This window comes from Microcaecilia unicolor, chromosome 1 (genome assembly GCF_901765095.1).
Source record: "Microcaecilia unicolor chromosome 1, aMicUni1.1, whole genome shotgun sequence".
In the NCBI taxonomy this organism is placed as follows: domain Eukaryota; kingdom Metazoa; phylum Chordata; class Amphibia; order Gymnophiona; family Siphonopidae; genus Microcaecilia; species Microcaecilia unicolor.
This window is the reverse complement of record NC_044031.1, coordinates 62087883-62114964: the sequence shown is the minus strand read 5'-3', so window position 1 is coordinate 62114964 and position 27082 is coordinate 62087883. Positions and strand designations below refer to the sequence as shown.

The 27082-nt window shown below is 41.3% G+C and overlaps 1 protein-coding gene across 1 annotated transcript in view; it reads left to right on the top strand.

Moving 5' to 3' along the window:
- The window catches only part of GARS1 (glycyl-tRNA synthetase 1), an 87637-nt gene that overhangs the window by 16588 nt on the left and 43967 nt on the right, over positions 1–27082 (top strand). Inside the window, exons 2-6 of the mRNA XM_030197864.1 lie at positions 4087–4188; positions 11127–11229; positions 14454–14595; positions 24134–24222; positions 24639–24715. Coding sequence (XP_030053724.1) covers positions 4087–4188; positions 11127–11229; positions 14454–14595; positions 24134–24222; positions 24639–24715 — 513 coding nt within the window. The remainder of the gene's footprint in view (positions 1–4086; positions 4189–11126; positions 11230–14453; positions 14596–24133; positions 24223–24638; positions 24716–27082) is intronic.

The window sequence follows — 27082 nt, the reverse complement described above, 5'->3', positions numbered from 1 at the left end:
TTTTTTTCTCTAAGTTTATGCATTTTATTATATGTAAACTGCTCAGATGTTCTTGATCGGTGATATATCAAATTTGCATAAATTGAAACTGAACTGAAATCTTTTTGAAGAAATCTACCCAAGGTAGTGTACAGCAAGTATAACCTGGAATCAGAGTAGGGGTAGGCCAATGAACTTTCAACAAAAGTATGTATAAAAAAGCTCTTTTGGGGGGGGAGTAGTGGTGCCGACACCAACAGGCACCATGGTAGACACCTGCCCACGTCATTGGGGGCTTTATGCTCCTTAAGGAGCCGGTGCCCCTGTGGCACATGGCCAAAGGGGCATGCTCTAGGAGGCACATGATTGCCTTGGAGCACCATTAAGGTGTGTTTTTATTTGTTTGGACTTGTTTTTTATGTTGCTCTGCCCATGTGGAAATGCAAAGCTGAAGTTTAGACTTCTACCCCGAATACTGTTGGACTCATGGACATCAGGAGTCGTGAAGCAGGTACTCTCCCCCTCTGGAGCCTCACTAAGATACCCAGATTGCACACCTCCTCTTCCACCATCTTCCTGTCCAGTAGGGGTATCCCAAGCCCTTCCTTGAGTTGAGGCTTTGTCAGTCTCCCCCACACAGAGGTTAGTTTTTTCTAAATTTCCTACTATTCAGTGGGAGGAATCAGGTCAAGTTTCTCAACCTAGTAAGGCCAAGCAGGAAATCACTTTAAGAGATTTGTGGGACTCTAATCAACGAGTGGATGGAATGCTGAAAGCAGTTGTTTCTCAAACCTTTTTGGAGGAAGCTGTTAAAAAAAATTGACTGTGGACTCCAATATGACAGTTTTGGATTGTAACGTTACAGCAGTTGAGTACAGGTTTCCTCTCTTTAGTCTTTTTCACCTTCCACTGTTAAAGATTCTTTGACTATTCATATGAAGTTGGAGGCAACAGAGAATATGAATAGAACTAGAAACCTGTGTTTTATTAATTTTCCATGTATATGCTTGCTATCTCCTGAGATTCTCCTTAGGAAGTATCTTAAAGAGATCTTGGGGTTAGAGGATGCTGATACTTTTCCAATATTGAATTGTTGTTATCTTTCAGGTAGAAAGAAGATTCGGGATGATCAGCAGAAAGTAGATCAGTTGGTCTCCTCTGTTGTGGATTCAACAGCTTTTGTGGAAGATAGGATATATTATTGACCACTTTGGCTTCTGATTTGGATAAAAACTTGATCCTGAAAAGATATTTTCAGAAAAAAAGATGTTCTTTATTGTGGTGCTAAAATGTCTATATTTCCGTATGTATCTAGAGCTACTCAGATCAGGCGCAGAAGGGCTTTTTTTAGCCTTGAAGTCCTGAGTTATAGCTTTGGGTTCTTCTTTTTCCCTTAAATTTCTGTGTAAATGTCTTCTTATTTTTCAAGGGAAAGAATTCGTATTTTTGGATTCATTGTAATTGGAGAAATTTCTTAAAGGACTTGAGAAATAGACTTTAGTTTTCGGGCAACTTAGAGTACTTATTGGAATAATAGGACCTAGTTTTAGAGCTAGATTTTTGTTTGTTTCCTATACAGTTTCATGGTTGAGTGGTAAAGTAAGTTACTTCTCTTGTTATGGGATTAAAACTGTGTTGTGACATTGTACTTTCAAAATGTAAAAAAAAAACACTTATTGACAAAGCACCAACAGTTTGAAAGGCCTGACATGGGCCATCTTTCAGTGGAGAGCCGCATGCTTCAGGGGTCACAAATACTCTGTCAAATGTAGTAGTGAGAGAGAGAAAGGACGTTATTGAACAGAGTCCAAGACCAGTGTTACCAATAAAGCACAACTGGAAGTGGAACATACTGCTAGTGTCAAGCATCGGGTAGCTACCTGATTCTCTACGCTAGCAGATTTGTCACTTCTAATACTACATTTGACAGCATCCTATTGTGCTTTATTGATAACACTGGACTTGGCTCTGTTCAGTGACGTCCTTTTTCTCTCTATATTATGTTTGACAGTATTTGTGACCTCCTGAAGCAGGCGGCTCTCTACTGAAACACGGTCCGTATTGGGTCTTTTTAACTGTTGGTTCATTGTCAATAAAAGAGCTTTTTTATATGTAACTTTGCTGGGAGTTCATTGGCCCACCCCTACTCTGGTTCCACATATATTTTATGTAGGGGTTTTTTCCTTCCTTTTTTGGCTGTAAAGCAAGTATAACCCAGACGTATGCGATGAAAGAATTACAATAGTAAAAATATTCAAATAGCAGTTCATGTTGTTGCATAGTATGCTACTTACAATGGCAGCAAGAATTGGTTGTGTGAATACATTGACAGGGAAAGCCAGATTACCTCAAATGACTTGTTTTTCTACTGGGTCCTTGTAAGCAGAGTTGGGTGCAGGAGGCGCAAACCTTAAACCAGTGCTTTTTCTCTCTCTCCTGGAGGCGTACCTAGCCAGTTGGGTTTTCAGGATCACTACAATGAATATGTATGAGATAGATCTGCATGTAGCCAAGATCCATTATATGAAAATGTATTTCATTACATACCATTGTGGTGATCGTGAAAACCTGACTTCCAAAGTGTGTTCCAAGAGAGGGTTTGAGAAGCCCTGCATTGCACTGAACTCCTGCTGCAGCTCTCATCCTGAGTCATGGCACCTGTTAGTGATAGTACTGTCCTTGGAGGGTCGCTATGCTGTGTCAGTAAAGTGCATTGGTAATTAATGAAAAGTGATGGAGAAATACATTTAGGGGCTCTTTTACAAAGGCATGCTGAAAAATGGCCTGCGGTAGTGTAGATGTGTGTTTTGGGCATGCGCAGAATCATTTTTGAGGTCGATTGTAAAAAAAATGTCTTTTTTAAAAAAAACATTTGTGCTGAAAATGGATGTGCGGCAAAATGAAAATTGCCGTGCGTCCATTTTAGGTCTGAGACCTTACCTTTGGCCATTCACCTAGCGGTAAAGTGTCACGCAGTAACAGGGTGGTAATGACCTACGTGTGTCAAATGCCACTTGGTGTGTGTCCAATACACGTGTCCAAATATAAAAATTATTTTTTGGACGCGTGTATTGGATGCATGACAAAAATGAAATTACTGCAAGAGCCGGGCGGTGATTCCATTTTGGCAAGCATTGGGCATTCGTAGATGCTTACGTGGCTTAGTAAAAGAGCCCTTAAGTGTTCTGTCCCTGTACTTTGGCGGTTCTCAAAGAAATGGGAAAGGGAGTAAGAGTATAAAATAAGAGTGCTATTTTATGTTTCAACAATTTTTTATTGATGATGTAACAAAAGAATCAGTCATCCTCTTCAATATACAAAACGACAAACTTTCAAACTTTGTAAATACAACCATCTGAGAGTATACAAGAGAATATTATACCATCAAATTTATATAATCAAGCATCCCTTCTCCCCTCCCAACCCCCTATCTGAGCCTTCCGACATACAGTCTGATTAAACAAGATTTTAAGATAATACTCTTACTGCATAACTTTTGTCCCATATAACTTTTCTTACATATCAAACTGCTTGTGCAATCATCCAAGGGACTCCGGGTGACCATTTTAAATACTACTTATCAATCATTGACCATTTTTTCATATACCTTCTTTCATCTTTCCCCTCCCTCCCTCCCCCCTTCCCCTATTCCATTTATGCATGAGGCAGCATCTCACATCATACACAAAATAAATAAATATTAAAAAAAAATAATAGGTGGGGGGGGGGGGGGAAGAGAACACAGAGAGGAGGGCCCCCCCTCAACCAGCACCTATACATGTATGTTATATATTCTGAATGCCTTTTTTTCTTACTGCCATGGAGCATCCCCATCCCGTCTCTCTGATCCTTACATGGAGTTTAAAAGCAGACTCCTAGCCCTGTGCATCCCACACTGCGTGGAACAACTTTAGTCGTTTGGACATGTGCTATTTTGCTATTTTTTCCAATGCCAGTTTCCCAGTTCTTGCTACACTTCTAAATGTTGGATGAGCCTTTGCTCTGTGAAACCTGAGGTGGTTTTCAGGTCCTGCTTGTTCTTGCAAACCTCTCTCTTCATGTAGAACAGGATTGGGCTGTCTCACACCCTGCCTATGTTCTCTCTAGGGGGACCTGGTGCGAAAGCTGAAAGATGAAAAAGCACCGCAGGTGGACGTGGATAAAGCAGTTGCAGAACTCAAGGCTCGGAAGAGGATCTTAGAAGCCAAGGTAAACCCGTTGATGCTAACGTGAAATAAGACGCTGTTATATGGTTTTGGAACTTTGCTTGAAATTGTACACCAGTGGAATTTATGCTGCTGTAACATGCTGTGTAAGTTCTGAGGGCTTCATCTTTTATAAAGGGAGATCTTTCTACCTTGGGCAGCACCTAAAGGACCACCTGCTTTTATTTTTCTCTTGGCTCCTCTGCTTTGTCTTCCAAACCGTGGTCATTTTGATTTACGTGGAGAAGCATTTTTGATATGATGTCTAAGTCTGATTTTGAACGTTTTGCACAAAACGTCCAAAATCCGTAGGAAAAAAGATCATTCTTGAAAAAGAAAAGGTTTATCTTTTTTTTTTTTTTTTAACTGTATCTTTTTTTTTAACATGGTTTTGTGCTTTGGACATTTTGTTTTTTGGTCCATTTTCGGGAAAGAAAAAAAGAAAGAAAGAATAAGTGCAAAACGTAGAGATTCTTGCCATTGGGGATGTTGGAGGAGGCAGCATTTTTAGTAGTCTGGTCCCCCCAGGCATCCCAGAAGAGCAATGGGGCGCCCTAGAGGGCTCTTCTGTGCACATCATAAAAATGCTCCAAGATACACACCTCACCTTTTGCTCCCTGATCTTGTCCCCTGAACTCTCCAAAACCCACAGTCCCCCACTGTACACCACTACAATAGCCCTTATGGTTGTAGGGGGCACCTATATGTGGGTACAGTAGGGTTTTGATGACTTTGGGAGTGGTCACAGTTTCCATCACAAGTGTGACAGATAGAGGAAGATGACCATTACACTACTCCAGGGACCTGCATGCTACTCTAATAGACCTGACTTTAACATATGAGACTGTCGTAGAGGCAGATAAGTCATGTTTTTATTCACATTTTGGGGGGTGGGAGGGGGTCAGTGTCATCTGGTCATTTAGGGCACCTTTTTGTGCCTTATTTGTTCTGAAAACAGGTGTAAAACAAAAGTCTTAGGTCTAGTCCTGGACGTTTTTGTTTTATTCCATTATGGCTGTAAAATGCACTAGTCCTGCCTTCAAAACACCACCGACACGCCCCCTTGTGATTTGGACACCCTGCAGACGAATTGCATAGATAAACATCTGCAAAATAGATTTTGAAAATACTGATTTGGATATTTTGAGAAGGAAAACATCCAAATGGTGCTTTATGACACTTTTTTGATTTTTTTTTTTCTTTCAAAAATGAGCCCTATAGTAATATAGTACATGACGGCAGATAACGACCTGTGCGGTCCATCCAGTGTGCTCAACAAGATAAACTCATAGCATAAGGTACGATATGATACTACATATGTATACTTGATCTTCCTTGCCGTTTTCAGGGCACAGACTGTAGAAGCCTGCCCGACACAGGCCTTGTTCTCCAACTTCTAAGTTGTCTTCGAAGTCCCTGTCCAGCCCTTTCAGGTGGAATTTATAGATGCTAATTTTATCCTGCGTGTAAAAGGCCTCTTATAAAATTATGCCATCTGTAAAAGCACGTGTTGTGATAAGATAGCGTGTACTTCTTTGTGACACCTAGGTGTGAGTGTGTTTTGGGCACAAAGTCTTGAAGTGTATGCATGGTTTATACCTACTTTCAGCTGCCTGCATTTACACTAGATATGATTTAGGCACCTGAGTGTCCTGGCTGGTGAGGTTTTTCCAGCCCTGGTTTGACTATATTGTTTGAAAGCACAGAAGAGCAATTGGTTTTGGGAAAAAGCTTACAAAGCTGATAGGAAGTGAATTCCTTTCTCAACAGGCAGCCATGGTCATCAATATGCAAGATTCCAGTGCTGCTGAATTATTTTATTTACCATATTTATATCCTGCTTACAGAAAACGTACATAATAAATTCAACGTAAAACATAAGACAGCACTGCCTAGGATTTTGAGGGAGAGTTCTAGTTTGTAGTGTGAACCGTTCACTACGAAGGAACTGCTTTGTTCTATGGTTGTGTTATAGCCTGTCAGTAGGAATTTTGTTTTATCACAGTGTATGGTTGTCAATGGAGCCATCGATAGTTGTTTTGCTCCAGTGGACTACATAGGCCGAGCAGGATCAGAAAGTTGCAGGGTCTGCTTGAAATACTCAGGAACCATCCCACTCAATGTTTAAAAAGAAGTGTCATCAATTTGTATTTACCCTGTACCATATTGGGAGCCAATGCAGTGTTTTCATCGAGCTGGTCACATATGGGCTCATTTTCGAAAGAGAACGACCAAATTTCAGGGAGGCGAATTGGAGGCGTAGTGAAGGCAGGACTTGGGCATGCCTAACACTAGGACGTCCTCGACCCCATAATCGAAAGAAACAAGGACGTCCCTGACGAACACTTGGACGACTTTATCTGGTCCTGTTTTTCTTACGACCAAGGCACAAAAAGGTGCCCAAAATGACCAGATGACCACCGGAGAGAATTGGGGATGACCTCCCCTTACTCCCCCAGTGGTCACTAACTGCCTCCCACCCTCAAAAAACATCTTTAAAAATATTGATTGCCAGCCTCAGATATCGTATTCGGCTCCATCACAGCAGTATGCAGATACTTGGAGCAGTTTTAGTGGGTGCAGTGCACTTCAGAGACAGGCGGACCCAGGCCCATCCCCCCCCCCCCCCCCCCCCCCGTGTTACATTTGTGGAGGGAACAGCGAGCCCTCCAAAACCCACCACAAACCCACTGTACCCACATCTAGGTGCCCCCCTTCACCCGTAAGGGCTATTGTAATGGTGTACAGTTGTGGGTAGTGGGTTTGGGGGCTCAGCACACAAGGTAAGGGAGCTATGTACCTGGGAGCAATTTATGAAGTCCACTGCAGTGTCCCCTAGGGTGCCCGGTTGGTGTCCTGGCATGTCAGGGGGACCAGTGCACTACAAATGCTGGCTCCTCCCACGACCAAATGGCTTGCATTTGGTCGTTTCTGAGATAGATGTCCTTGGGTTCCATTATCGCCGAAAATCAGAAACGACCAAGTCTAGGGACGACCAAATTTCAGGATTTATGCATCCCTGACCATATTATCGAAACGAAAGATGGACGTCCATCTTGTTTCGAAAATACGGGTTTCCCCGCCCCTGGATGGGGACGTTTTGCGAGGACGTCCAAATCGAAATGAGGACGTCCCTTTCGATTATGCCCCTCATAGTCTAAACCTGCCAGGCCCATAATTAATCTCTCACAGCAGCATGTTGTATCATCTCCAGAGCTTGAAAACAGGAAGAAGACAATCCCATATACAAACTTTTGCAATAATATAGTCTGGTCAAAACAAGACTTTGTACAACTAGGGGGGAGGGGTCATGTGTGGAATTGATAAAAACATCCCTGATCAACTCTAGCAGTTTGTGTATTAATGTTCAGCTGTGAGTCCAGTATCGCTCCCAAGCTGGTAACCCGATCCGTAATTACAGTAGTAACATCCCAAAACTTGAACTGCCCTTGCTATTCTGTCACTTCTCCCCCTGTTCTGCAACATCACTTCAGTCTTAGATAAATTCAAATGAAGATCACTTCATTCAACCAATAGTGAAGTATCAAGACAATGCAGCAATTTTTCACTACCAGCAACAAAGTCATCATCCACAGGAAGGAAAAATTGCACATCTGCATAAATTCTACATTCAGCATCTGGATCTCTCATTACAGTACAGAGTGGCTGTAGATACAAGTTAAATAACATTGCTGACAAGCCTGAGCCTTGAAACACCCCTGCACACATCCAAAAGCTTTCAGAAACAGTGCCAGCCCATTTTTTTTTATTCTTCAAAGAAGATACACATCAGTGCTTTCTTCTCGACCCCATATTCCAAAGACGCTGCAGTAGACCATCATGTTTAACAGTGTCAAACATGGTCAAAACATTAAGTGACACAAATCAAAGAGTCAAACCAATATTTCTTCAACTGCTGTATAAAGTCCACTAGAGAGTAATGCGACAAAGCTGCAGAACCTGACACGGATCCGTGTTTCGGCGCGAATGCATGCCTCGGGGTCACGGTATCGAACAAATGTAGTATTCAAATATGGTGTGCAGCAAGCATGGGTGGCATTTTTCGCCTGTAGCACTCCTGCCGGTATTTTCTCCGTGCTTGCTGCATACTTTGCTTGGATACTGCATTCATTTTTCAACAAAGGTTTAATAGTTGTAATCTTAAGCTGATCAGGGAATTATACGCTCAAACAACGATGCATTCACTACAGACAATAAAAAGGGAACAAATTATCTCCCATACTCCTGAACACTACAGTAGAACAACAATCATGTGAATGACCTTGTAAGCATTTAATACACTTGGAACAACAGAGAGTTCAGATCCTGTCACCACATCAAAGGTTTCCCAGGTCAACTAACGCAGCACTCGCCTATCGTACATTGTATCCCCCATTATCACAGGCAACTGGACAAAAACACTGTCTCCATTATTCTCTTGTCCTGTATTTGACATTTTTTGTGTATAAAGGAAAGACAGCACCTGTGCTGTGCCAGTGTGGTTTCAGATCTGTGGAACTAAGGGTGATCCATATTGGATCACCCTTCAGAAAATAAATACAATATTCAGTAGCATAACAATAATTGGGGAAACAGTATGGTTATAGAATAGCACTGCTTCAAGTGCCCAGTGCATTTTTATAGGATTGGGATTCCAGCAGCTGCAGCATTGAAACGATACATTGAAACACAGGGGTTAGGAAATTGTGCCTTTCAAATTGCATCTCATTTCTTCTTTCCTCTTCTAGTAAAAAAAAAAAAAAAAAATAGGCACAGAACCAATATGCATAAACCCCACACAGACAGATATGAAGGTGACATCCCCATTCTGACCGTTAAAAAGCTGGATGCAAGGAAGCTGGACATAGTTATAAAGAGGAAAATACCAGAGCAGCATTGATCATAAAGGTATCTGGCCCAAGTGATTAATCTGAATCGTGGGGAGAGGGGAAGATCCTCAAGTACCAAGAAATACAATCTGAGATCAAGAAAATGTGGCACAAAGATCAGAAATATTTCCTGTTATTTTGGGTGCTGCAGGCTTGATTAAAAGGACTTTTCAGACACACCTGGATAGGTTACCTATGCATGTTAACGAACTCCAAAAGGAATGTTTCTTTGATACGATGCAAGTATTGCAGTGAACATTAGCAGTAAATTTGAGAGAATGAGATCATATGCCACATACCCTGGCTTAGTTTATTACTGTCATGGCATACACAAACTAACCCATTTGGAGCATAGACACATACATACAGAGTTTTGAAATTATTTCATGAGATGTGTCCTGCATGCTTTCCTGAGCATTAAGAAGCAAGCCTCGCTTTGCTGCTACACCCCATGTCTCCTAGTGAATGAATCGTATAATTTTCCTAATGGTTGCTGTATACCTAGTGACTGAACCATGTAGTTTGCTTTTGATTGGAGGAGCATGGAGGCATCTGTTTCCTTGTTACAATGGCACTCTTTGGTTGAAACGTGTAATGCATCCTTTCGCTTCTCTTGACAATGACATCTAATGGTTAGATATATATTATCATACTTTGTTTAATTTTGTTATTTCCAAACCCATGAAACATTTGGGAGCAACTCTATTCAAACACAGAAACACATGCCACATAGATGAAGGTGCACATACACCCATGCAGAATGGTTGGAAAAAAATTCCATAATCCATGCTGTGCATGTTTTCCCTATTGTTACATCTCTTTGACGAGTGTTCATAATTAAGCCGTACCCTGAGGTGTCTAGTTGCACATCTGAACTAGTTTTGTCTCTTTTACTGAAAGTAGAACTAATAAACATTCTCATGATTATTGCAATGAAGTATATTGCTGGAGACACTGTGACAAGTATGCAGGAGCTGATCCTCTTAATATCCTAAGAATAATTGTGAGGAGTTGAACATAATTCTCGCCCTAATTGGCAGCCGGTCTAAATGAAAATAAGCAGATTTTCATCCCTGTTACAATTTTTGCAGCAGTTCTGAATAAGTTGTAATTGGGCCAGAGTCCCCTGTGGAGGACAGATACAAACACTTGCAGTAATCCAGATTGGTACATGAAGTTTGGGTGCTGCTGTTTGGTGCCTGCCATTTCAGCGCCACTGTTAGGGTGCTGGGGTTTTGGACATCTAAATGGTGGCATCCAAAAGTCCTCTACTTCCAGGTTCTTATCAGGGGCTACCTTTCCTAGATCAGAAGAGCCAAAGGTCTGGTACTTCCAACATACAGGAAGCTTCTGAGCGAAGCACTCGTGCAGGTTTATACCAATTCAAACAGTCAATCAAATAATGTGATGGCTCCTGATATAGACTCCAGTGGATTAATGTCAACCGTTTAAACTTAATTCTCTCTAGTACAGATGGCGGTAGTTAATCCAGGTTGGACCTTACATCCTCATTTTTGACAAGCAGAAAAAAGAAAGGGTCATGGATACAACCAGATCAGTTTGCATTTGTCATATGTTGGTACTTTCTTGACCCTAGCGGGCTCACAGTCTGTTTTGTACCTGGGGCAAAGGAGAGTTAAGTGTTTTGCCCAGGGTCACAAGGAACTGCAGTGAGAATTGAACCCAATTCCGTAGGTTCTCACTGTACTGCACCAAACATTAGGATTCTCCTGGCATCGCCATCCCTGTAATGCCTAAAACTCATGGAAAGTCTTATGAAGGCTTACATCCCTTGCTTCTAGATATTCAGTACTGGCTGGATAGAGTTGGATGGAGACACTGATCTGGTAAGTCCCAGTGAGTATTTGAATAGTTACCAAACACCTTTGTCTGAGTCACGTTACTCGCTGAATATTGCCCTCTGTGCTACCATTGCAGCAATAAAGTCAAATCCTGTGGTGATGTGGGATCCGTGAGACATACTGAGCTGTGGGTGATAGGCCAATGTTATTGATTAGTTTTTTTAATGTCACTTTCCCACTGTGTGATACAGGAGCTGGCCTTGCAGCCAAAAGATGACATCGTGGACCGAGCAAAAATGGAAGACACCTTGAAGAGGAGGTTTTTCTATGATCAGGCTTTTGCAATATATGGAGGTAAAGAGATAATTTTGCATTCTGTAAGTACAGAGCTGAGGAAGGCGTTTCTGACTAAAGTAGGTACAGGGCTAGCCCAAGGGTATATGACTCCCTAGGTGCCCCTGTGGGTTTCATTTTCACAAGAGAAAACTGTTCAAAAAGTGGCATAAATCTGCATTTGGACGTTTTTCTCGCAAAAACATCTAAATTGGTATTTTCAAAACCAATTTTTAGACTTGTTTCTATGAAGTCTGTCAGAAGTGCATTCAAATCAAAAGGGGGCGTGTTAAGTGTGGGATATGGGCGTTCCTAACACTTGGATGTTTTTCTGCTATAATAGAACAAAACAAAAACATCCAGGGCTATAAGTTTGACGTTTTGGTGTCGACCTGTTTTATTAACGAATAAGCCACAAAAACTGCCCTAAATGACCATATGACCACTGACCCCTCCCACCACCCCCAAAAATGTGGTTAAAAACATTACTTACCAGCCTCTATGCCAGCCTCAGATGCTATACTTTGGTCCATTTGAGCAGCATGCAGGTCCTTGGAGTAGTCTAGTGGTGGGTGCAGTTCACTGCAGACAAGTGGACCCAGGCCCACACCTCCACTACCTGTTACACTTGTGGTAAAAACTGTGAGCCCTCCAAAACTCACCGGAAACCCACTGTACCTACTGCCCCCTTCACCCATTAGAGCTATTATAGTGGATGGTGAATAAGAGCAAAAACACTATAATGCCTCTGTATTGCTCCATGGTGCGACCTCACCTTGAGTATTGCATTCCGTTCTGGTTGCCATATCTCAAAAAAAGATATAACGGAATTAGAAAAGGTTCAAAGAAGAGCAACCAAAATGATAACTGGGATGTAACTCCTCTTGTGTGAGGAAAGGCTAAAGAGGTTAGGACTTTTCAGCTTGGAAAAGAGACAGATCAGGTTAGATATGATTGAAGTCTACAAAATCCTGAATGGTGTAGAACGAATAGAAATAAATCCATTTTTTTTTTTTACTTGTTCCAAAAGTACAAAGACTAGGGGACACTCAAGGAAGTTATTTGGAAATACTTTTAAAACAAATAGGAGGAAATATTTTTTCACTCAACGAATTGGAGAAAATTTTTCTTCACTGAACATGTAATTAAACTCTGGAATTTGTTGCCAGAGAATGTGGTAAAGGTGGCTAGCTTAGCGGGGTTTTAAAAAAGTTTGGACGGCTTCCTAAAGAAAAAGTTCATAGACCATTTTTAAAATGACTTGAGGGAAAATCCACTGCTTATTTCTGGGATAAGCAGCATAAAATGTATTGAAGTTTTTTGGGATCTAGCCAGGTAATCTGTTTTCAACAGTGGCCAATCAAGGTTACAATTACCTGGCAAGATCCCAAAACAATAAAATGGATTTAATGCTGCTTATCCTAGAAATAAGCAGTGAATTTTCCCCAAGTCCATCTTAATAATGGAAATTATCCAAACCTTTTTAAAACCATTCTAAGCTAACTGCTTTTACCACATTCTCTAACAATTAATTCCAAAGTTTAATTACACATTGAGTGAAGAAATATTTTCTCTGATTTGTTTTAAATTTACTACGTTGTTTGCCCCCTAGTCCTAGTATTTCATTCCACTCCACTCATTATTTTATAGACCTCTATCATATCTCCCCTCAGCCATCTTTTCTCCAAGCTGAAGAGCCCTAGCCGCTTTAGCCTTTCCTCATAGGGAAGTCATCCTATCCCCTTTATCATTTTCAGTGTGTTTCTCTGTACCTTTTGTACTTCCTCTATATCTTTTTCGAGTTGCAGTAGCCAGAATTGCACACAGTATTCAAGGTGCGGTTGTACCATGGGGCGATACGAAGGCATTATAAATAGTGAAGTAATTAAATTTGCTGATGACACAAAGTTATTAAATCGCAAGAGGATTGTGAAAAATTGCAAGAGGACTTTACGAGACTGGGCATCCAAATACCGGTCCTCTGCCCCCAGGACTCGAAGTTGACGTTAGTGGGGGCAATGGACCAGCAGAACCAACGGCGCATGCCTGAAGGCTGCTGTGGCCTGTGTTTTTTTGTTTTTTTGTCGTGGCTGCTGCAGAGGGTTGCATGGAAAGAGGAGGGAGACGGGATGAAATGAAAGTTAAAGCCAACAAGTTACTTTTTTCTGTTTCCCCTTCAAAACAAAGCAAGCCAAACCTATGAGCTGCTGTATCCACGTTGTCATTCTTTAATCTAACTTATTTTTTCAAACATGCTGGCTTGTGCAGTATACAGATGTACATAAAGGAAGTCTAATAAGTGAATAATTTTTCATAGGTAGAGTAGTAATTTGTTAGAAATTGTAATCAGTGTGTCAGTTGGAGGTGCTGGTTATGGGGATTATGGGGACACCATAGGACTGTTATATTTGTGCAAAGATTTTATTTTTTTTCTCAAGGTAAATGGCCTCTAAAACAGACATCATGTTATGAGACTCAGGTGCTCAACATTCAGAGTTTCTATTTATTTACTTATATCATTTATATCCCACATTAAACATGAATTGGGTTGAAACCTGGGAACGTTTACAATGTCTTTTTTTTTTTTCATATGCAAAAGAAAAAGATGACATGAGGTAGAGTGGGTGGAGCCACCCCTTGGCAGCTGTGATACAGTTGGTATGTTCCTGTCCTTGGATGGCTCTCACTCTAAATTTGTATCCATTTCAATGGAGGATTAAATGACTTGACCCCATGATTGTAAGAAACATCAGTGAGATTTGACCTCTGGCTTTCTTGGTTCACGGCCTACTGCTCGAACCATTAAGCTACTCTTCCACTCTACATCAGGTTGGCAAAACTAATATTGATAAATTTCAAGAAAAAAATGAAAAGGCATGCGGAAGTGTTAATGAGGGTAGTCAACCTTTATACACAGAGAGCTGCACACAGAAAATTAACAATTGCACCAATTGGATGAATGAATGAATATGAATTATTACCAGAATGGTCTGTTACTGTATACTTCTGTATTTCTAAACAGTTGTTAACACTGACAGACAAGTCTAGTCCCGTAGTTGTATGCTTCAGTGGTTTCACTGACAACAAAGCTCCGGTTAATGACATTTGCGTGGGTCATTTTCTGTGTATACTTCCCATGGTCTCTTGGGCCATTTAAAATTCAATGGTGGGCACAAGTTGCCCACCCCGAAGTCCTTTTATACAATTTAATGGTAGAATAATTTTTTTGTTTGTTTCTTTTTCAGGTGTTAGCGGTCTGTATGACTTTGGGCCTGTGGGTTGTGCTCTGAAGAATAACATCATCCAGACTTGGAGGCAGCACTTCATCCAGGAGGAGCAGATTTTGGAGATAGATTGCACCATGCTTACTCCGGAACCTGTTCTGAAGTAACTGTCTTCCTGAAAATTTCTTCCCTCTGTTCATGCACAGTCCATTACAGGCAGCTGTGGAGGGAAAATCTTGAGTTATTTATCTGTAGTGGGAGTTCTCCGTGGACAGCAGGATAAGTCAGCCACAAGTAAGTGGCATCATCCAATGGCTCCCAGTGAATTGAAATTACTCTCCAAGAACTGAGAGAGATTTTTTTTAAGATCCCTTTGAACATGTTCAGTTAGCCTATGTATAGAAAGGGAGAGAGAGAGAGAATATCAAATTAAAATGATAATGAATTTAAAAATGTTTTTCTTGGTATTGGAGAGCAGGGAGATCCATCTGTCTGAAAGGGTGGAAAGAACAGACTGTGGTGTAGGAAGTGGGATTACTCAGGCTTGCCTAGCAGAGATACCTAGTGCACATGCTCAGAAGGAGTTTAAAAAAAAAAAAGAAAAGAAAAAAAAAACACTGTCAGCTGGAGAGCATTTCTGCCCAATGGGAGCCATCGGATGACCTTACCTGTATGTGACTAATGCATCCTGCTTGTTCTAGGAGAAAAGATTTTTACAGATTATTGATGCTACTTGACCAAACACAGCTAAGATTAACAGTACATATTTTGCAGTGCTGTGAATGTTCTACCACACAGATACACATCCATAGTGCTTAAGGGCTGCAGATAGGTGCAACTTGTATCCACAGTGAATGTCGGTTGTTATCTGCGTGCCTTTTATCTGAGCCAGTTTGCATAGCTTGGTTATCAAGAAAACTTGATTCTGGTATCTCTCATGCACCAGGGTTGGGCACTCATGCCATACCTGTCCTTGAGACTCTGCAGCCAAATGAGTTTTCATAGTTGATATGGTGCTTATTCATAGTTGATATCCTTAAAAACCCAGCTGACTTTAGGTCCTGATGATAGGTTTTGGAATCACTGATACAGTATCCTCCCAACTTGCCAAACATACTCATTTGATACAGGGCAGAGTAAAATAAAATTCAGTAAGAAATCATAAAATCTCATAACAAAACAGCTAATAAAGAATACCTCTACTTTACCCTTATGCTGCCGATGTGTGTATGTGCTCCCATTACTTAATACAGTAGGGTAAGGGTCAAATGTACTAAAGGGCTTCCCCTGTTTTGAGGGTCATTTTATAACTTACTACATATGTAAATAGTACATGTGTATGTTTTCCTGCATTTTTCAAAATGGAAAGCAAAAATTACCTCAGGACGTATGTGCTTACATTTACAACAAATCTTTTACCACATTCAAGTTTATTAGATTGCTGTATGTACATACACGTGAGTTTTCTCATTACCTCTTGCCTCGACTACAACCTGCTCCTCACTGGCCTCCCACTTTGCCATCTATCCCCCCTTCAGTCCGTTCAGAACTCTGCTGCACATCTTACCTTCCGCCTGGACCGATATACTCACATCTCCCCTCTCCTCAAATCACTTCACTGGCTTCTGATCAGGTACCGCATACAGTTCAAGCTTCTCCTAACCTACAAATGCACTCGATCTGCAGCCCCTCCCTACCTCTCTACCCTCATCTCCCCTTACGTTCCTACCCGTAACCTCCGCTCTCAAGGCAAATCCCTCCTTTCAGTACCCTTCTCCACCACCGCCAACTCCAGGCTCCGCCCTTTCTGCTTCGCCTCACCCCATGCTTGGAATAATCTCCCTGAGCCCATACGCCAGGCCCCTTCCCTGCCCATCTTCAAATCCCTGCTAAAAGCCCATCTCTTCAATGTCGCCTTCGGCACCTAACCACTATTCAAGAAATCCAGGCTACCCCAACTTGTCATTTCGTCCTTTAGATTGTAAGCTCCTTTGAGCAGGGACTGCCCCCCCCTTTTTTGTTAAATTGTTCAGTGCTGCGTAACCCTAGTAGCGTTAAAGAAATGTCAAGTAGTAGTAGTAGTAGTTTTCCAAAGTATGTGCATAAATCTGCACCTGTGAATTCTTCAGTTTGGGGTAACGTAGTAGATAGCAGCAGATAAAGACCAGTATGGTCCATCCAGTCTGCCCAACAAGATAAACTCATTACATATGGAATGAAGTGATACATCATATGTATACCTGATCTTGATTTATCCTTGCCTTATTTAGGGCTTAGACTTGTTTTAGGACAATGGCCTTGTTCTAAAATTTCTGAAGAAGTTGTCATAGCCCCTGAAAAACTCTACTTCAGCCAATCCAAGTCTATTCAGCCTCGATCAGGGCACAGAACGTAGAAGTCTGCCCAGCACTGGCTTTCCTACCTAATCTCCCTTAAGTTTCTTTGAATATGATCCTTCTAAACATGTGTTTGTCCCACACATTTTTGAATTCTGGTTTGTTTTCATCTTTACCACTTCCCGCGGCAGGGCATTCCAGGTATTTACCATTCTCTCAGTGAAAAGACACTTCCTGACATTATTCCTGAGTTGGCCCCCTTTCAACTTCAATTCGTGCCCTCTAGTTTTACCATCTTTCCCGCCTCTGGAAAAGGTTTACGGATATTTGAACATCTGTATCATATCACCGCTATATCTCCTTTCCTCCAGGGTATACCTGTTTAGGTCAGCAAGTCTCGCCATGTATGTCTTACTACGTAAACCCCATACCATTTTTGTCACTTTTTTTCTAAACTGCTTCAAGTTTTTTTTACATCCTTAGCAAGTTAAGGCCTCCAAAACTGAACACCATACTCCCAAGTGGGGCCTCAACAACAACTTGTACAGATGCATCAATACCTCTTTTCTTCTGCTGGTTATACCCCTCTCTATGGAGCCTAGCATCCTTCTGGCCGCAGCCACCGCCTTGTTGCACTGTTTTCGTCACCTTGAGATCTTCAGACACCATCACCCCACGATCCCTCTCCTTAGCTGAGTTTACCAATCTCTCCCCTCCTATCCGGTACCTTTCTTTTGTATTTTTGCACCCCAAGTGCATCACTCTGCACTTTGGCATTTAATTTTAACTGATAGAAAACTACAGAAACTAAACATATGAAAAATGAAATAATTTTTTTTATATATATATATATGCAGTGTATTAATAATTATATTGTGCTCAGTTTTTGGTGTATTACAATGACCCAAAGACTTAGGATATGTAAAACCACCTTCCTGACATCATCACACTCCCTGCCTCCAACCTAAACAAAGCAGTATCGTATTACTGTGAGTTTAAATATCAAAATAATAAAAAAGAAAAATCAAAACTACTTAGCTTCGGTGGGTTTCAGGAGGCAGAGTCACGCCACAATCTCAATCTTGCAGTCAAGTTCAAGAATAGAGTGGAGTCCCGGTCATTGCAATATAATTTCTGTAAAAATTGTGATGCATAATTGATATATCATCATTGCAGTCAGTCTCCAAAGTTCCCTTCGCCTAAAAACGGCGTCTTCAGGGGAACTATAAGTCCAGCAAGAACCAGGACGGAGCTCACTCCAACCCAGTCAGAAACCTGCAGCTTTATCCTCATCAAATAGCTATGCTCAGTATCTTTTAGTCTTGCAATTCCATTCCTATTTTTTCTCCTTTACCCAATATACCTAAAAAAGGTCTTGTCACCTCTCTTTACATCTTTAGCCATTTTTTCTTGCGCTTTCACTAGCCGTGTTTCACTCTTCGCGTTTCACTCTTCGCTTCTTTGAGCTCAATCTGGTAATTTTATTTATTTGCTGCATTTGTATCCCACATTTTCCCACCTATTTGCAGGCTCAATGTGGCTTACATTGTTCCGTCATGGTGAGCGCCATTCTGGAGTGAGAGATATAAGTGGTATTACATTAAAGATTATGATTGACATAGTAGATTAAACAGTCGAGTATAAAGAGTTCATATTCGGAATAAGAGATAAAGTGGTATTGCGTTAAAGTTCATTCGTGGTAGAGTAGGCTTTGGTAGTCGAGTATGGAGAGTTAGGTTTTATTCAGTTCAGGCTTGAGTTTCGTTGTCTGGTAATTAGGATGGATCGTTGCGGTATGCCTTGTTGAACAGGCAGGTCTTCAGTGATTTCCATGATCCTCTTGTTGCATTCTTCTGTATTTCTTGAACAAAGTCTCTTTTGCCCTTATTTTCTCGGCCACTCATTTGGAGAACCGTATAGGCTTCCTGTTTCTCTTGTTTTTGTTTACTTTCCTTGTGTAAAGATTGGTTGCCATTTTAATAGCAGTTGTCAACTTGGACCATTCAGTTCCTACCCCTGCCATCGGCTCTTATTCAAGTACCAAAATCAGTATGTTTGAAATCCAGTACGTTGAGTTTTGTGCGTCTGTACTCCGCTTTTGCTCTTACATCAAACTATATTGTATGATGATCCCTTAGGTGGGCGTCCACATGGACATTGAAAACACTTCCTCCATTTTTGAGCACTAGATCCAATGTCGACCCTTCCCTCTTGGGTTCCGTCACCAGTTTTCTGAGCAAGGCACTTTGACAGTAAAAGTTATGCACCTAGAGGCTGTACACACACACTGAGAGTGCAGTTTTGTTAGTGCCTTTTCCTTGCATAAATTACTGTTTTATGTTGCCCTCCCTGTGTCTGAGGAGAAATTGCTCTTGGCACTTAAAGTGAAACCTGATCATGAAGTAGCTGTGTTGTATTATGTTTATCATTCCTCCCTCAGCGGCATGATTCTGAGCTGGTAGTTGATAGAACTGTGTCCAAGCATTTCTTTGAAGAGAAGCGAAGGAAGAATGGTCTTCCTGGGTCAGGTCTTGTAAATCTGCTTCATTTTCCTGTCCAAGGGCTTGTGCTGGGCTCTTGATTTTGCCACTTCTTGGTTCCTAGCACTGTAAGTGAACAAGCTTGCTGTACCAGTGAGTCTCACACTGTAAACCTTACAGGAGAGGGCTGTTAGCAGCTGATAGATGAAAAAGCTGATTATTGGCACCATCTGTATGGACATGTGACTGCCTGGAAGGACTAGCAGCAAACAAAGCCTGTGGTGTGGAGCCTTGTGATCCTAGTGTTGAGTTTTGGCATCGCTTACTGCCTGTTTGCTAATATGAAACACCCATGGGCAATCTTAAAAGCTGTATGTTGCAAATAAGTTATGTGAGAACACCTACAGGAAGCTGACTGAAAAAGGCCAAAAGAGTGAACTATAAAGTTGAAAAAAGAGTACATTTTGGGACCCTTTTAATAAAGCTGAGCATGTACTAAATGCTACGAGTCCAGTTTTTTTTTTTTTTTTTTACCTATGGGCCATTTGATACTCGGTGCATGCTAATGTCCATTAGTGCATTCTGAGCTTTAGTAAATAAAAAAAGCCCCTTTGTTTTACTTAGCTGCCTTTCAATGAATGTTGTCAAAGTGGTTTAAATATATATTTATGCCAGTGGTCTCATAACTATTCCGTCTTATCCGTCAAGAGCAATTCAGATGCAGGATCTTTTACATTACCAGTCCTACATTATGGAAGAAGCTACCAGTGAGAATCAGAAATATCACCAACCTGAAAGAATTCAAAGGAGAACTTGAAACACTCCTGTTTTTACACGCCTAAAGCTGGGGAGAGTTGGAACATCTATCACCACATGTTCAATATATGATACACGGAACTGCATCTTGTTCCTCCACATCCCAGGGACTCCCCTACAATGACTAGACTTTGAACTATTTATACTATACTTTTCTTGTGTCGTACTATGAATGTTTCCACTGTAATCTGCTTAAAATGATGGATAATGCAGAATATAAGTGTAGGTAATAATAATAATAATATGCAATACAATCAATTTAAAATGATATGGTGACAATTCCTGCTAGCACGTCTTTTTCAGAACATCAGTACCGCTAAAAAATATCCACAACAATTTCAGTGAACAGTTAGAATAGACCTGCATAATGTCTGAGGATTTAAAAACGGCTCTTGCATAGCCATCAGTCGCATTGTTAATGAAAGTGAGTAAACTAAGAAACTGGATGCATTTAAAAATTTAATCGCTGCAGAACACAATCCTGAGGGGCATTTTCGAAAGAAACGTCTAAATCAGAATTTGGACGTTTTACAAAGACGTCCAAATTCCGAACCGAAAAGGTCATTTTTTAAAAAGATGGAAGTCTGTCTTTTGCGTTCGAAAATACTATGGTTGTCCTGTGATTTGGACGTCTTTGTTTTTCGGCCATTTAAAAAAAAAAAAAAAAACGTGCAAGTGTAAAACGTCCAAATTCAAGCCATTGGGACGTAGGAGGAGCCAGCAGTTTTAGTAGACTGGTCCCCCTGACATCTCAGGACAGCAATAAGGCATCCTAGGGGGCACTGCAGTGGACTTCATAAAATGGTCCCAGGTACACATCTGACCATTACTCCCTTACTTTCTCTGCTGAGCCCCCCAAAACCCACTATCCCCAACTGTACACCACTATCGTAGCCCTTACAGGTGAAGGGGGCATCTATATGTGGGTACAGTGGTTTTCTGGTGAGTTTTGGAGAGCTCGCAGTTTCCTCCACAATTGTAACAGGTAGGGAGCGGTAGGAGGCTGGGTCCACCTGTCTGCAGTGCACTGCATTGCACCCACTACTAGACTACTCCAGGGACCTGCATGCTATTCTGATGGACCTGAGTATAACATCTGAGAGTGGCACAGAGGCTGGCAAGCAATATTTTTCATCACATTTTTTGGGGGTGGGGGGGTTAGTGACCACTGAGGGAGTCAGGGGAGGTCATCCCCGATTCCCTCCAGTGGTCATTTGGGGCACCTTTTTGTGCCTTATTCGTAATAAAACAGGTCTATCTTAAAACATCGAAGTTTTAGTCCTGGACGTTTTTACTTTGTTCCATTATGATTGAAAGACGTCCAAGTCTGAGGAACGCCCCTGATACGCCCCCTTGAGTTTTCGACGTCCTTCTGACGGACTTCGGAGAAAGACGTCCAATGGGGTTTTGATTATACCGATTTGGACGTTTCTGTGAGATGGAAGTCCAAATGCTGACTTATGTCACTTTTTGGACGTCTATCTCTTTCAAAAATGAGTCTGATAGCATAGTTGGCTTTTAGGTAAAAAAATATAATTGCCAGCATCCACGTAGAAAGGTGACATAAGCATAACAGTGGCTGTAATAATTTGAGACTGCCTGGAAGAGCAGCAGAAAACCTGGAAGAGCACACTTGAAGCCCCCACAGTTCAAGTCACAAACAAGTACAGTGTCGTGTGAGTCTTCATACCTTTGTACAGTTTTCACATTCTGGTCTAAAAATGCACTTCAAAAAGCGTTAATGTAGGAGTTATCACATGAAAAAGCAAATAAGTAAGAAGGAATAGGAGAACTTGAAAGTCTTGATTTCCTTAAGTATTCACAACCTGTGACTCAACACATGGTGGAAGCCACTTCTGTAGCAGTAATGATGATGAGTCACTTAAAGGCTCATTTTCAAAGCACATAGACTTACAAAGTTCCATAGGTTTCTATGCAACTTTGTAAGTCTAAATGCTTTGAAAATGAGCACCTTAGTATAACAGTTTAACCTGTTTATATAGCAGATGGTGCATTTTTTGCCCTTCCGTCTTGGCAGAATGGCTGAAACTCAGATTGGCGGGGGATTATTTGTGGGTTGCAGTCTTCAAGTCTTGCCACAGATTCCCTGTTGGATTTAAGTTTGGACTTTGGGCCACTTGGACATTCAGCTTCATGCTGAGCCACTCCATTGTTTTTTTTTTTTTTGCTTTGTGTTGAAAAAGTGAACCTTCTTTCCCTGGTCCCTAGGTCTGCATCTGGAAAAGGTTTTCCTCTAGGATCTGAATACTTTGCACCATCCATCTTTCCTTCAGTCTTCACAAACTTCACTACTACTATTTATTTCTATAACGCTACTAGGCGTACCCAGCACTATACACTAAACACGTATGAGACAGTCACTGCTCAACACAGCTTACAGTCTATTTAAGACAGACAAACAGGACAAATAAGAGAATAGGGAATTACTTATTTGGGAGTGATTAAAACAGATACAGGTACTGAACAGGTGAATAAGGAGTTAGGAATTAAAAGGAGCCTCAAAAAAGGTTGATCTTTTAGCGTAGATTTGAATATGGCCAGAGTTGGAGTTTTGATTTACTGATTCAGGAAGTCTATTCCAGGTATATAGTCCCCTCAACATAATTCTGTCACCACCATGTTTTACTATAGGGATGGTGTTAGTGGGGTGATGTGTTATATTTTACACCAAAACAACTATGTGCAAAAAGCTCAAAATGTTACAATTCATATATGTCTAATTGAGAAAAAGATCTCAGTTGTTTATGCTTGGCTATAAAGACCTATACATTGATTTTTCTTTGATAGGATCAACATTTAATTTTGAGCTCTTTGTATATGGTGGTTTTGTTGTTTTGAAAAAAAAAAAAAAAACATTTTTGCATAGGGCACTTTCATGTGCTGTAGTTAACACTATATGTTTTGCCACACATATAGTTTAGCATGGAGATTAAAAAGATCCGTTTCTGTCTCATCAAACCACAAAACCTTTTCCCACATTCTTGCATGCAGTGTCTCCCAAGTGTGGTGTTTTTGGAAACACTGTGTGGCACATTGTGTAGCTTTTCTTCTTGAAATCATCTGATGCTAGCAATATTTGTGGAGCAATCTTGAAATTGTTGAACATTCAATATTTTCCCCATCCTCAAGTAGAGACCTCTCTTCATTCTTTTAAAATGATTTTAGGCCTCAAAGTGACTTTGCTCAACATTTTGTTTCTTTAATCCATGGCTACCGACTTTGCAAGAGCAACCTGATCAATATGTTTTGTAATGCCAAACCGTTTGCAGTTTTCATTGATAGACCTGACAGTACTATTCAACTATATTGAGATTGTATTATTACTCCCCCAAAGCTGTATCCTTGAATAATGTTATTCTAGAATTCTTTTTGAAGTTCCATGTTTAGCATGTATAGACCTTGGCTTCAAATTCTCTTAAACAGAAACAGCTTGATTCTTCATTCAGAAGTACTCAAATCAGCTTCACTATTGTGACTTGACACAAGTGGGCTTCATTTGACTTATGGGCCTTGCCAAGGCAGTGTTTGTAGATAAGGGCTAATTTTGGGTTTATTTTCTCAAAAGGTGTGAAGATTTAGCAACCAATACTTTTAGTTTCTCATTCTTAATTGCATTTTACATTTTTCTCTGTGGTTTTCATGTGGAAAGAGTAGTGTATTGTGTAGGTCAGTGAAACAAACTCTTTCTTTGATTCATTTTGAATTATGTATTTTAGACTGCAGAATGTGGAAAAAATATGCAAGGCTGTGAAGACTTCTACAAGGCATAATATATGGTTGATGCTTCTCTAGCACATATGATTTCAAAAGTTAGAGCAATGTAACATGTGCACTGTAACGCTGGACTTTACTAAGCCACTAGTGTGACTTTACTATGTGCTAGTGCTGACACAGCCCAGTCACTTTGAATGGGCTGTATCGCCAGTGCTGCGCAGAAACCACTAACGTGACTTAGTAAACATAAGATTGAGCTCTTGTATGACCCTAAAAATACCAAACTGTGTTTGAGTATAGCTGTTTTGTTTTTTTTATTTTTAATTGTCTTTAGGACATCGGGCCATGTTGATAAGTTTGCTGACTTCATGGTGAAAGATGTGAAAAATGGAGAGTACTTTCGAGCGGACCATCTCTTAAAGGGTAAAACCTTAAATTTTAAACATGAGTCTGCTGAAAAATTGTAACAGTAATGGAACTAAAAGCAGTTGCTTTATGAGTATATTGTAAAGCCTCTTTTCTCATTTTATTTATTTTTGATTTCCTTCCCTCTTTTCCCATTGCCTTGAGTATACCTCCAGAAAGTGGAAGAAGCCCATTTTTTTTTGAGATAATTGACTTGCACCCTGGCCTGTCAATAAATGAAATGGCCATGTGGTGCCTGTAGAGGTTTAGGGGTTCATAGCGTCATTGATGTAACTGTGCAGCAGTGTGACAACATCACCCTTTATGGCATTCCTAGAACCAAATCATTCTCTTCTGGGGTAGGTAGGTAGCATTGAAGCCTTACAGTGCTGTTGCTTCAGCATAAACTGACCTTGTGCCTTCAATCATTTCAGCACATTTGCAGAAGTTAATGTCAGACAAGAAGTGTCCAATAGAGAAGAAAACAGAAATGAAAAATGTCCTGACTCAGGTAAGCTGCTTTGATTGGGGAAAGGTGGGTGAGTGATGGAAAGAGTTACATGCTGGTGAACTAGTAAAGCTATGAGCTCTCGCTCGCATTTGGGGTTAGGTCAGTATTGTAGTACAGTCATACTGTGGGGTTTTAAGTATTTCAGTCACCCTGTACAAATTAACTTTTACAGCCCTGAGCTTCCTAAATGATACTATAGAACAGTGGTCTTTACTAATTTTTAAGTCGGGTACCACTTTTGATGCAAATGAGCTTAAGTGCCAGTTATCCACCCATGTGGGGCCACAGAACTGCTGACCAGTATGTTTCAGTGACATTCATCACCACTAGCCCACCTTCAAACTTAGGGTTATCCTCAATAAGGTGGACGTTTCCAAATGCATTCATCTATTGAGAAAATGCCTTATCCTTCAAGTATTTGGCTTTCCCCTCTTCTCTCCCCCCCCCCCCCCCCCCCCAGTTCACTCCCCCTTGGGTAGAGAGGCAGAGAATAAATCTTGTTGTCTCTGACTGTAGAAATATATAGACGCAAATTAAACTGAAACTCGAAGAAGCCTGACTCGTATAGTGCAGCACCCGAGAAACACATAGATTCATTTCCCCTTGTACTGTGCAAAATATAAAAGTAAAACTGACATATCCCAATCCCAGATCTCCTCTGCTGTATCTTAACCCTCTTTACTGGGTCTTCTGTCCATTTTCCATTTTTCTCTCTCCTTTTTTCATTTTCTCCCCTACATCCATATCTGTTACTATATTTTCCTTTAGGTTGCTTCCATTATTCTTCTTTATCAACTCAGATTTCACTCCATAATATTCAGCCCTCAATTTTCTTCACTGCATCTAGCATATCTTCTCTCTCACTCTGTCCTTATTTCCCGTCTTCTAGTTCCCTCTTCTCCTTGACCAGCATCTCCTACCCCTTTCCTCTTACACCCCTGGCACATGGTCCTGTAATGCCCCTCCGATCCACCCTACCAGCATTTTTTCCCAAACCCTCCCCCCTCTGGCTACGGCTGACATTTCATCACACTGGTGATAGTAGCACTAGTGCTGTAAGTGTGGGCCTTTTCAGCCTATATGGACTTCAAAGGGCTTGTCCCATCTGATGTGTCAATAAATCTGTGACCTACAGGGCCTTCGAGGTGTGAATGTGTTAAAAAGGCCCTGTGCTTATACTTTTTTCTTTCTTTCTTTTTTTTTTTTTAGTACTCTTTTGCGTTAGGGAGTGGGGGTGCAGCAACAGCAGAAAGAAGGAGGGAAGAAAAATGCTGGATAGGGGTCTTGATGAGGTTTTAGGGAATATGTTGCTGCTTGTACTTGATGCTTTTGGTGGCGGTCGGATTGAAGCAGATTACTAGGGTTGGGGGAAAAGGGCGGCAGGCTGGATTAAAAAACCACAGTAGACAAATGGCCCATGGGTTGTGCAATCATGAGGAACTGTTTTCTCTTTTCCATCTGATGGTTGATGGACATGACCCACAGGTTCTGAACTGACCTGTGGAACACTAAGGAATAGTTAATTTATCAGAAATCTTAATCCTGACTGAGCATCTCAGCTAACCAGACCTGTGTCAGGAGTTTGTCCCAGCTCTGAAGAGTATCCTATGGACAGACTTGCTGGTCTCCACACCACTGTCGCCCTTAGGTGTGTTATATAGATTCTTGTGAGCTTAACTTGAATGTGAGCAGCCCCCCCGAAAAAAAAAATTGTTTGATACCCCTGCTTTATAAACATTTTGGAAAAAGAATACTTGCTATTAGGGCCTCATTTTTATTATAATTTTGAATCGCAATTAAAGTTGGGCCATAGCCTACTGTTCATTGGGGGGGGGGGCATAGGAATGGACTGGAAGGATGCACATTTCCTATTCCTCCCTCCCCCCCCCCCCCCCCCCCCCCAATTAAATATCATACTTTTTCTGGTGGGGATGCAAAAGCCAGAAGAAGAAATCCACTGCCAAAGCGTCCCTTTCCTCCTTGCGCTGCCTCAGGAGCGAGGAAGTCAACGGGTGCCTCCAGCCGCCAATGCCAGCATTCCCCGAGCATGCTTAGTTCATGCATGAACTTAGCATGCTTGGGGATTGCAAGCATTGGTAGCTGTAGGCACCCCGCTAACTTCCTTGCTCCAGAAGCAGCAGTGCAAGGAGGAAGGGGATGACTCAGGCAGTGGATTTCTTCAGCTGGCAGGACTTCAGCTACCCCACCAGCTTTTGAACAGGTACTGTAGCTTTGGAGGGTCCTTCACTCATTCTCTCATGTTGTTTCTCCCCCCCCCCCCCCCCCCCCCCCCCCCCCCCGGTGCCTTCACCCATTCTCTCTCTCTGACCCCTTTGCCTTCACCCATACTCATTCTCATTCTCTCTC